Below are 13,384 nucleotides of genomic sequence, written 5' to 3'. Positions count from 1 at the left end.
AACTGATTTGAACTCAGCTGCAGGCAGAGGCGAGTGGACAAAATGTGGTTTCGAGACTCGAGGTACAGGGTGGATCCTTAGCCCAATAAACAAGTCCTTGAATGTATGTGCCAGACAGTAGATAATATGCTCACCGCCCACGTACAGGGAAAACATGTTGCCAAACGCCTTCTTCACAAAGGGAATAATTAATTATATATCTTTGTAGTTTCTAGTATGTCTCCTAAATCAAGGATGTAACCAACCTTGGAAAGAAATATAGACATTACACATCCTTTGATAGTTGTGTATTCAGCATGTGTATTCAATCATTATCCTATGCTTACATCTTTTTTGTCTAAGTTTGGCCTTCTTCAGGAAGGAATGATGGTAGGTGGGCCTTTACGGCTCAGGTTTGCTTTGTCTTTAGCGCAGATTCTTGTCTGATATTTTGCTATATATGAAATGCCTTTTTGCTTATTTTGTAGCGAGTGTCTTGAGGAATTGCCCGCTGTGTGTTAGGCGGTGCATTCTCGAGCCTTGCTCCACACTGTGTGTTTGTAATCAATTTTATTAAACATTGTTGCTCTGATTCTTCTTCTTCTTCCTTCCCTTGAGGTCTTCGACCGACATATATATATATATATATATATATATATATATATATATATATATATATATATATATATACATATATATATATATATATATATATATATATATACATATATATATATATATATATATATATATACGTCGTGTGTTCAAAAAGTATCCGACCTTTATTTTTCGTGCGTAAAAAAAAGAAGCGAGGGAGGCGTTGATTGGTGCACGTATGTAGGCTATCCTAATGCGCACGCGTGAATTTTTTCCCACCTGCAGAAGCTGTAATTCGACGGCAGACCGCTGATGAGTGAGGACATGTAAGCGAGCGCCGTCGGATTTTCGTTTTTGACAAAATGACGGAAAAACTTGAACAACGCTACTGCATCAAATTTTGTGTTTTTTGGCCTCGGGGATGTTGGATGCTTCCATTGTGATGACTGCAACTTGGTTTCTGGGTCGTACCCATAAACCCAGGACTCATCGCCAGTGATCACTGTGTTGAGGAAGCTGGGATCGCTGTTCACAGTCTCCAGCATGTCCTGTGCGATCTCCAAACAGAGTTGCTTCTGCTCAATCGTTAGCAGCTTTGGTACGAACTTCGCTGAGATTCTCCTGAAGCCCAAATCCTCCTTCATAATGGAATGAACGGTGTTGAATCTTGCGGGTCGTTTCCACTTGGGAATCGCCAAGCTTTACACAAAATTTGATGCAGTAGCGTTGTTCAGGTTTTTCCGTCATTTTGTCAAAAACGAAAATCCGACGGCGCTCGCTTACATGTCCTCACTCATCGGCGGTCTGCCGTCGAATGACAGCTTCTGCAGGTGGGAAAAAATTCACGCGTGCGCATTAGGATCGCCTACATACGTGCACCAATCAACGCCTCCCTAGCTTCTTCTTTTTTACGCACGAAAAATAAAGGTCGGATACTTTTTGAACACAGTAGTATATATATATATATATATATATATATATATATATATATATATATATATATATATATATATATATATAGCCTATATATATATATATATATATATATATATATATATACATAGCCTATATATATATACATATATATATATATATATATATATACATATATATATATATATATATATATATATACATATATATATATATATATATATATATATTCCACCACATATATATATAGTCATGTGAAACACATATATATATATATATATATATATATATATATATATATATATATATATATATATATATATAGTCATGTGAAAAAGTAAGTACACCCCATGTAAAGTTTTGACTTTTTCAACATATTTCAACATGCAGCTATTTGATCTTCATTTCAACAATATTGATAGATAAAGGTGATATAATATAACAAATATCATGAAAATTTTTCATTTTGTAGTCCATTGTATAATTTAAATAAACATAAATGCAAATTTCGCATGTGGAAAAAGTAAGTACACCCTTGGCTCCAATAGGTGGTATTGCCCCCTTTGGCAGAAACAACCTCAAGTAGGCGTTTCTTATAACTGTCTACCAGTCTCTGACATCGACTGGGAGAAATCTTTACCCACTCCTCCATGCAGAATTCTTTCAGCTGTGCGATGTTTGAGGGGTTTCTTGCATGCACAGCTCGTTTCAAATCCCCCCACAACATCTCGATGGGATTTAGATCCGGGCTTTGACTTAGCCATTCCAGAACCCTCCATTTCTTTATTTTCAGCTATTCCTTGGTGGATTTACTGGTATGTTTAGGGTCATTGTCATGTTGCAAGGTTCACCTTCGGTTGAGCTTCAACTTTCCGACAGATGGCCTCACATTATCCTCAAGCACCCTCTGGTACAATGAAGAATTCATAGTGGATTCTATGATGGTGAGCTGCCCAGGCCCTGATGCAGCAAAGCTGCCCCAAACCATAATATTTCCACCACCATGCTTTACAGTTGGTATCAGGTTCTTGTGGTCAAATGCTGTCTTTGGTTTTCGCCAAACATGTCTTCTGGTACTGTGGCCAAATAGCTCTACCTTTGACTCATCTGTCCAGAGCACATTGTTCCAGGAGTGCTGGTCTTTGCCTAGGTGTTCATTGGCAAATTTTAGTCTTGCCCTGATGTTCTTTCTGGACAGCAAAGGTTTCCTCCTGGCACACCTCCCATGTAGATCAAATTTGTGCAGCCTCTTTCTAATGGTAGACTCGTGCACTTTGACATCAACAGTGGCAAGAGCTACCTGTACGTCCTGTGGTGACATTCTGGGGTTCTTGGAGACTTCTTTCAGCATCTTGCGGTCTACTCTCGGGCTGAACTTGCTGGGGCGGCCTGGTCTGAACACGTTGGCAGTTGTTTGGAATCTTCTCCACTTGTAGATGATCTTCCGGACAGTCGAATGATTGATTTCAAATTGTTTGGAGATTTTTTTTTTAATCCCTTCCCAGACTCGTAGGCATCTATAACCTTCTTTCTGAAGGCCTCAGAGAGCGCTTTTGATCTATGCATGGTGACGCCGCACACTTCAACAACAAAGAGCAAACCAAACTAAATGTCTGAGGTTTAAATAAGACAGGTTCCTCCAGGATCCTCTCTAACAATGTTCTAATCATTTGCACCTGAGCTGGTCCAGCTGATTCTAATTTTAGGTATTTGAAGTAGTGATATATGTAGGGGTGTACTTACTTTTTCCACATGCGAAATTTGCATTATGTTCATTTAAATTATACAATGGACTACAAAATGTAAATGTTTCATGATATTTGTAATATTATATCACCTTTATCTATCAGTATTGTTGAAATGAAGATCAAATAGCTGCATGTTGATATATGTTGAAAAAGTCAAAACTTTACATGGGGTTATGCCAAAGTTATGCCAAACTTTACATATACCAAAGCTACATATATATACTAGCTTGGCTCGGCTCGCTCCGCTCGCCTCACCACGCGTCGTCACTGAGGAACGGACTTATTTTAGCTGAGGATAATGACTGTACCTGAGTTGCTGTCTTGTCATGATTTACATCAATCATTACACAAACAATTATTTTGCACAAATGTATTTGTTGTATTTGTGATATTACATTTTTATAAGCAATTTATGTTGAATGTTTTATTTTCAAGAAGGAACCCCTCAGCACATACATAGGGGAATGGGTCGGTGCAGACTGGAAATCTGGGACGATTACATCTCACCACACATAATTTTAAAAACCTCACCACCACATAATTTTAAACACCTCACCACCAAGTAATTTAAAGCACCTCACCACCAAGTAATTTAAAACACCTCACCACCACGTAATTTAAAACACCTCACCACCAAATAATTTAAAACACCTCACCCCCATCAAATTCAAAACACCTCACCCCCACATAATCCAAAACACTTCACCCCCATGTAATTCAAAACACCTTACCATCATGTCATTCAAAATACCTCACCACCACGTAATTTAAAACACCTCACCACCACATAATTTAAAACACCTCACCAAGTGATTCAAAACACCTCACCACCACGTGATTCAAAACACCTCACCACCAACTAATTCAAAACACCTCACCACGTGATTCAAATCCACCACCATATTATTAAAAACACTTCACAACCACGGAAACAAAAGTGTGTGGGAGTGGTTCAGTGACAACACAGACAATGCCCTGATATGTAGATATATAGATAAATGACTGTACTAGAGTTGCCATTTTGTCATGGTTTACAACAATCATAATTCAAACAATTATTTTGCACAAACGTATTTGTAATTTACGTGATATTACCTTTTATAAACAATTGAAGTTGAAAACTTAAATTGAAAAAAATATATATTCCCAAAGAAAAAAAAAATTTGGGAAAATTTTTCTAAAAAAAATACCCTTCGGACTTAACGACGGGAGAGATGTGCATACCGGAAGTTTGGTACGATTTCACAAAAGTTTGAGGAAGTAGTTCAGTGACAAGACAAGACAACACAAGACAGACACTGCACAGATATATACAGTCACGTCAAAAAGTCAGTACACCCCATGTAAAGTTTTGACTTTTTCAACATATTTCAACATACAGCTATTTGATCTTCATTTCAACAATATTGATAGATAAAGGTGATATAATATAACAAATATCATGGAACATTTACAATTTGTAGTCCATTGCATAAAAATAAAAATAAAAACATAAATGCAAATTTCGCATGTCGAAAAAGTAAGTACACCCCTACATTTATCACTACTTCAAATACATAAATTAGAATCAGGTGCACCAGCTCAGGTGCAAATGATGAGAACATCGTTAGAGAGGATCTTGGAGGAACCTGTCTTATTTAAACCTCAGACATTTAGTTTGGTTTGCTCTTTGTTGTTGAAGTGTGCGGCGTCACCATGCCGAGATCGAAAGAGCTCTCTGAGGCCTTCAGAAAGAAGGTTATAGATGCCTACGAGTCTGGGAAGGGATTTAAAAAGATCTCCAAACAATTTGAAATCAATCATTCGACTGTCCGGAGGATCATCTACAAGTGGAGAAGATTCCAAACAACTGCCAACTTTATCAGGCCAGGCCGCCCCAGCAAGTTCAGCCCGAGAGCAGACCTCAAGATGCTGAAAGAAGTCTCTAAGAACCCCAGAATGTCTTCAAGGGACCTACAGGTAGCACTTGTCACTGTTGATGTCAAAGTGCACGAGTCTACCATTAGAAAGAGGCTGCACAAACTTGATCTACATGGGAGGTGTACAACAACAACAACAACATGCATTTTAAGGCCATTTTCCCTGCTAGAGCGGGGGTTAGCCTTGCAGTCCCCATGACAATCTTCTCCATCTTGCCCTATTTTCTGCATCTCTCCTTGTTAACCCCCTTGCCCGCATTTCTTCTTCCACCATCTTTAGCCAAGTCTTTCTCGGTCTTCTCCGTCCTCTACTCCCTTCTACATTCATTTCCATCACTCTTCTCAACCAGTCACTTTCATCCTTCCTCAACACATGACCAAACCATCTCAACCTGTTCCTCTTCACAACATCAATCACAGGCTCTATTCCCATCATTTTTCGCAATTCATCATTTGTCTTCCTCTCTCTCAACGATACTCCGCACATCCATTGAACCATTCGCATTTCCCCCCTTTCCAACCTTCGTTGCTGCTCTACGTTCATTACCCATGTCTCGCTCCCATAAATCAGAACACTTCTCACACATGTAGCATACACCTTTCCCTTCAGCTTCAACGACACTCCCCTCCTTATCAGCATGCCACTCAGTTCCCGTAACTTCTTCCATGCACATCTAACTCGAGCAACCGTTGCCGAGTCTGATCCACCTTCTCCATTCAGCATGTCTCCGAGGTAGCAAAATGTTTTCACACCTTCCAGCTTCACGCCGTCTCCAAGATCCAACTTAACATTTCCTTCATCTGCAGCTCCCTCTGTGCACACCTTACATTTGAATGTCGCTGCCACACTGGTTAATGACCCTGTCAGACCACTACATTTTTGATGAACCCACTCAGCGCACATTGTACATTGAAAGGAGTTCACTCCGACACCCTTCGTGCACACAGCACAGAGCCACTTCCCAGTTCTTTCCACCTCACCACATGCTTTACCACTTGCCATCACCTTCGTCTTTCCGATATTCACCTTCAGACCTTGTGTCTCCATACATTCCTTCCACTTGTTCATCTTTTCCTTCAGTCCATCCATACTTTCTGCAATCAACACCAGATCATCTGCATACAACTCCCACGGTAAACCCTCCTTTACGTTCTAAGCCAGCACCTCCATCACAGCTACAAATAGTAGTGGACTTAGTACCGACCCCTGATGCACTCCCTCCTTCACCTCAAACTCACCACTGTTCCCGTCCTTCGTCCTTACAGCTGTGCGCGCTCTTTTGTACATTGCCATCACTACTCTGATCAACCATTCCTCCACTCCTAACTTCCTCATTGCCCATGTCAATACTTTGCGTGGAACCCTATCGAATGCTTTCCCCAGATCAACAAACCCAAGAAACAACTTCTTCCTCTTCTCCATGTACTTCTCCTGCAACTGCCTCACAATAAAAAGCACGTCTGTCGTTCCTCTTCCTGGCATAAATCCAAACTGCATTTCGTCGATCTTCACTTTCTTCCTTATCCTCCTCTCCAACACCCTTTCCAATACCTTTATTCCATGCTCCAATAACTTTATCGCTCGGTACGAGCCACACTCTAGAGGGTCACCTTTCCCCTTGAGTAGAGTGACGAGGGTACGCAGTTCCCAATCCACTGGAATGCGGCCTTCTTTCACCGCCGGATTACAGATCTCTGTCATTCTCTTCACATCCCAACTTCCTGCTGCCTTCAACATATCTCCCACAACTCTCGTCGGCAGGACTTGTGTCAGGAGGAAACCTTTGCTGTCCAGAAAGAACATCAGGGCAAGACTAAAGTTTGCCAATGAACACCTCGGCAAAGACCAGCACTTCTGGAACAATGTGTTATGGACAGATGAGTCAAAGGTAGAGATATTTGGCCACAGGACCAGAAGACATGTTTGGCGAAAACCAAAGACAGCATTTGACCACAAGAACCTGATACCAACTGTAAAGCATGGTGGTGGAAATATTATGGTTTGGGGCAGCTCTACTGCATCAGGGTCTGGGCAGTTCACCATCATAGAATCCACTATGAATTCTTCATTGTACCAGAGGGTGCTTGAGGATAATGTGAGGCCATCTGTCGGAGAGTTGTAGCTCAACCGAAGGTGGACCTTGCAACATGACAATGACCCTAAACATACCAGCAAATCCACCAAGGAATGGCTGAAAAGAAAGAAATGGAGGGTTCTGGAATGGCCAAGTCAAAGCCCGGATCTAAATCCCATCGAGATGTTGTGGGGAGATTTGAAACGAGCTGTGCATGCAAGAAACCCCTCAAACATCGCACAGCTGAAAGAATTCTGCATGGAGGAGTGGGCAAAAATTTCTCCCAGCCGATGTCAGAGACTGGTAGACCGTTATAAGAAACGCCTACTTGAGGTTGTTTCTGCCAAAGGGGGCAATACCACGTGTTAGAGGCAAGGGTGTACTTACTTTTTCCACATGTGAAATTTGCATTTATGTTTATTTAAATTATACAATGGACTACAAAATGTAAATGTGTCATGATATTTGTTATATTATATCACCTTTATCTATCAATATTGTTGAAATCAAGATCAAAACTCTGTATGTTGAAATATGTTGAAAAAGTCAAAACTTTACATGGGGTGTACTTACTTTTTCACGTGACTGTATATATATCCTAGCTTGGCTCGGCTCGCTGCGCTTGCCTCACCACGCGTCGTTACTGAGGAACGGGCTTATTTTAGCTGAGGATAATGATTGTACCTGAGTTGCTGTGTTGTCATGATTTACACCAATCATATATAATACAAACAATTATTTTGCACAAATGTATTTATTGTGTTTGTGATATTACATTTTTATAGGCAATTTCGGTTGAAGATTTAGGTTGAATGTTTTGTTTTTTTCAAGAAAGAACCCCTCAGCACATACATAGGGGAGGGGTAGGTGCAGACTGGAAGTTTGGGACGATTACACCTCACCACACATAATTTAAAACACCTCACCACCACATAATTCAAAACACCTCACCACCACGTAATTCAAAACACCTCACAGCCATAAAACACGTAATAAAACACCTCACAGCCACAAAATTAAAAACACCTCACCACCACATAATTCAAAACACCTCACCACCAACTAATTCAAAACACCTCACCACCAACTAATTCAAAACACCTCACCACCACATAATTAAAAACACCTCACCACCTCATAATTATAAATACCTCACCACCACGTAATTCAAAACACCTCACCACCACATAATTCAAAATACCTCACCACCACATAATTCAAAATACCTCACCACCACGTGATTCAAAACCACCACAACGTTATTAAAAACACTTCACAACCACGGAAACAAAAGTTTGAGGGAGTCGTCAAGTGACAACACAGACACTGCCCAGATTTGTAGATATATAGATAAATGACTGTACCCGAGTTGCCGTTTTGTCATGGCTTAAACCAATCATAATTCAAACAATTACTTTGCACAAATGTAATTGTAATATACATGATATCACATTTTATAAACAATTGAACTTGAAAACTTAAGTTGGAAAAAAAATAAATTCCCGAAAAAACAATAATAATAATTTTTTTTAAGTACCCTTAGGATATACCGACGGGAGAGATATGTGCATACCAGAAGTTTGGTACGATTCCACATTAGTTTGAAAAAGTAGTGCAGTGACAAGACAAGACAAGACAAGACAACACAACACAGACACTGCACAGATATATATATATATATATATATATAGATATACATATACAAATACATATACATATATACATATATACACATATATAATATATATATATATGTATATATAAATATATATATATATATATATATAAATATATATATATATATAAATATATATATATATATATATATATATATATATATATATATATAGTTACGGTTCTCCGCCGCCCTTCTTCCCCTTACCAAGGAGGGGTTAATCCCCTTGTTCTTTCTGGGCTTGGCGGATCCGAGACTTGAAACCTCCCTTCCGGGCAAACGCAAAGTAACGTTTCGGGCTCAACAACTGTATATACAGACTTGGCATTTAATATGGAATTTTTTTTTGTGGGGGTGAACTTACTTTTCAAGATGACTTAGAACCAAAAGTTCATTGGAATTATGTTGAAATTATTCAAGATTTTGTTAATGTGACCTTTAAAAGAAACAAAAACCACATTTGACATTTCGAAGCAAATAAATTGATCCTTAAAAGTGATGTAAACTGATATGGAATTCAATTCACGGACAGTACTGTGTTAAACTTCTGTACGTTTTCCAGAAGTATCTCTTTATTTTGCACATTAGCCAAAAAAAATTTCAACAAAAACAAAAGCTAAATTATAACTGGGATTACGGACAGTAAAATTACAGTTCTGTACTTCGTGTAACCCCCACGAGCATTCAAGAGAGCACGTACACGTCAAGGCATGCTGCTCACGAGATTTGCCAAGGTTTGGACAGGAATCGCTTGCCATGCAGTGAAAATAGTCTGCTGCAATTCACGCACAGAGGCAGGCTGCTGGTCCAAGTGGTCGATTTGACGCGTTAATTCTGCACACAAGTTCTCCATCGCATTCATATCCGGGGACATGGCAGGCCACTCCATATGCTCTACACCATGGTCAGCAAGAAAGTGTTGGATCATGCGAGCACGATGAGGCCGTGCATTGTCATCTTGGAAGACAAAGTTTCCTCGAAAGGCTGCACGAGCAAATGGAAGCAATGTTTCTTCCAGAATGGCCCTGTACTTCAACTGGTTCAGGTTTCCATTCAGAACAACCAGGTCTGTTTTTCCCCCTGCATGAAAAGCAGCCCAAACAGTCAACCCACCACCTCCAGCTTGGACTCTTGGCACTATACAATCTTTGTTGTAGGCTTCATGCACTTGTCTGTGCACTCGGACGCGGCCATCTTGACGATAGACCAGAAATCTAGACTCGTCACTGAAGATCACGTGATTCCAGTGTCCTGGATGCCATTGACGGTGCTCTCTGGCCCACTGCAATCGGCGCTGGCGGTGTTGTCTGGTCAGGCGTGGCTTTCTCAGGGGGTGCCTGGCACGATAGCCTGCTTGAACCAGTCGTTGGTTGACTAGTCTTCTGGATACAGGCACATTTGTCAGTTGCTGCCACTCAGCCCTAAGCTGATTAGCTGACTTGGTACGGCCATTGCGGACTAACCGGTGCAGCTGGCGATCATCCCTCCTTGTGGTTCTGCGGGGACGTCCTGGCCTCGGTATTGGAGTAGGGACACCCCTCTGTGCATTTCGTTTCAGGATCTTTGACACCTGACCTTGAGTGATGCCATACTGCCGAGCAATAGCACGGTTTCATGCCGTAATTTCGTAAAGCCACCACTCCATGACAAACAGCATTGTCGAGTTGACGGACCATCTCCAGAGGAGGCGGCAATAACTTTTGGAGACGTGCAGCAGTTGCTTTCCACTAATACAGAACGCAACAACCCTTGTATACCCGACTGTGAAGCCAATCATCAAATGCACCTGTCTGTACATTTTTCCACGCCACCTGTGATATAATCCTGTTGTTGACTTCTTGCTGCGACAGACAATCAGTGACATGGTTCTTTTAACAAATAAATCACCAAAGTGTAAAAGAAACTCACCAGATTGATATACTGAGTTAAGAAAGTAAACCCAAGTCAAGAAAAAAAATATATTCCATATTAAATGCCAAGTCTGTATATTTTTTTATGTATATACTGTATATATACAGTATATACTGTATATGTATATACTGTATATGTATGTATATACTGTATATATATATATATATATTTAATTTTAAAGCAAAAACTATAGCACGTAGGTGGAATTTGTTTCCAAAGCCATTAACTAGACATATTGCCCGATGTGTATTCCAAGTTTTATCCAGTTTCAATGTGTAGCCCTGCAGATATGAGTGCCAACACATTTTGGGCGGACGGACGGACAGACACCAACGTGATTTCGAGGGTTTTCTAAATAAAACTCAAGAATGCATAAACAGATGTTGCTGAAATTTGGAACATATTACCTCAACGTACAAAACATTTACTTCTGAAATTTGCAGCTGATTTCATCCAATAGAAGCTGAGAAACATATTTTCAGTCCCTATGTGAAAGCCGGTGTGTACCCCGGTTTAGAATAGGTACACCGTATCCCTGCTTGTCGTAAGAGGCGGCTGAAAGGGTTGGCGTCAGGAAGGGCATCTGGCCATAAAAACATTGCCTCAAAAAGAGAACCATGACAATTACGACTAAATATGGTCGAAGAAGAAATGCGGGCAAGGGGGTTAACAAGGGGAGATGCAGAAAATAGGGCAAAATGGAGAACATTGTCATGGGGACCGCAAGGCTAACTCCCGCTCTTGCAGGGAAAATGGCCTTAAAATGCCTGTTGTTGTTGTTGTTGTTGTATGTGAAAGCCGCATACAGAGAAACGATCCCATATATAAAGGGAGGAGCGCTTTGTGCCTCCCTTTGATTATGAAATCAAGTGAACCTTGAGTGCAAGATAGTTGACCTTTATAAGGTCATGAATAACTATGCCACACTTTTCTGGGAATTTGTGGTTCTTGAGATGTTACTGTGTTTGTCCATGCTTAAAGAAAAGCTTACAGGAGGACCAGGTAATCCCATAGGGCCTTGAGGTCCTTCATAACCACTGGATCCAGGGGTGCCCTGCAACAACACCACAGTGTCACCACACATTATAAGGATACCATGCACTGAGAACATTGGCATCCAGTTTCTCATGAATGTCTTGAAATGAGATCATTCCAATCAAAAGTGCTCCACGTCTGAGATTGATGTGATCAAGCATCTCGTTATACTTACTGGTAAACCAGGTGCTCCAGGAATTCCAGGATCTCCCTGAAAAAAAGGGATAAGAAATGTGAGAAAAAACATGTTTCCATACATGTGAAACTACACACTTTGTCAACAAAGTACGACATAAAAACTAGAACATGCAAAGAATCTTGCAATTCATAGGTCCGAGGTTTTCACAAAGCTCGACGAATCATCCGTTGATAGCAACCACAAACACATTGAAGATGGATAGCATGTCCAATGATAAATTTTCACTAAGTCTCTTGCCTGAAAGTGAGAACCTGTCACTGAAGTCATGTGAAGAAGGTTCTGAATGAACACACTGAAGGGTGTTATTGTAAATACATTGTTATTGTAAATACATCTGGATGGCATGAATCAATGATTGCCTTCCTGTTCTTCCCCTCCACCTTTTAAATACACATTATTGAACTCACGGGGTCTCTTTGGGTCATTTGGACCACTACGATCACGAGTTGAAAATAACAAAGTTGACTTTACATCCTTTTAGAGCAGTGGTTATTAACCTTTGTTGGTGCTGGCACCTCTTCGGTTTTCAGAATATTTTCTCGCACCCCTTGTGAAAAATCAATGAGGTCTTGAAATTAAAGACTATGAATTAGATTATTAGCACTCCTTTAATAACTTTGTAATTGAACCGCCTGGCATGCTTTGCACCCCCAGAAGTGGCATTTCGCATCCTCAGGGGGCACGTGGGTGCACCCCAGGTTAAGAACCACTGATTTAGAGGGTATTTGGGTTTTTGGTGCTTAACGCCCATTGTTAAAATTCACCTCTCGGGTTTCAATTTGTTCTTGATTCCTCACTCTCCCTGCACTGCCCTCTCTCCACCTCACCCCCTGGAGTACCTCTGGCTATGGCTTCCCCTCCGCTCCAACCTTTTGTTCATATGTGTATGGTATCCAAGGCAATCTCCACGCATGGCTTGCAGACTTCCTCTCATCGTAGTCAACGTGTGGCCCTGAATGGATTTCTCTCATCTCCTCTTCCTGTTCAGGCTGGAGTTCCCCTAGGTAGTGTTCTGGGCCCTGTGCTTTTTCTGGTCTTCATCAATGATCTCTCCGACTCTCTTGAAAATCCTCTCTATCTCTTTGCTGATGACTCCACTATCTGCCGCTCCATACCTCATCTCTCAGATCGGCAGTCTGCAGCCTCCTCACTCTCTGCAGACCTGGACAAAATCACAGACTGGGCAAACAAGTGGAACATGTCTTTCAATCGTGACAAATCTCACACTCTTACAATGTCTCTCCGAAAAGACCGACTGGACAACCCTCCCATCTACTTTCTGAATAATCCTCTCCAAGAAGTTCTGTCACTCA

The 13,384-nt window shown here is 40.7% G+C and overlaps 1 protein-coding gene across 2 annotated transcripts in view; it reads right to left on the bottom strand.

The window, feature by feature from the left end:
* Window positions 1–13,384, bottom strand: part of COL4A6 (collagen type IV alpha 6 chain) — a 576,802-nt gene that overhangs the window by 315,694 nt on the left and 247,724 nt on the right. For both annotated transcript variants that reach the window (XM_078778521.1, XM_078778522.1), the window contains exons 8-9: window positions 12,048–12,083; window positions 11,829–11,891 (exon numbers count right to left, since the gene is read on the bottom strand). In XM_078778521.1, the coding sequence (XP_078634647.1) occupies window positions 11,829–11,891; window positions 12,048–12,083 (99 nt within the window). The remainder of the gene's footprint in view (window positions 1–11,828; window positions 11,892–12,047; window positions 12,084–13,384) is intronic.

This window comes from Myxine glutinosa, chromosome 5, assembly GCF_964187855.1.
Source record: "Myxine glutinosa chromosome 5, kmMyxGlut1.1, whole genome shotgun sequence".
In the NCBI taxonomy this organism is placed as follows: domain Eukaryota; kingdom Metazoa; phylum Chordata; class Myxini; order Myxiniformes; family Myxinidae; genus Myxine; species Myxine glutinosa.
Note: the sequence above shows the minus strand (reverse complement) of the source record. Positions and strands in the feature narration are given on the sequence as shown.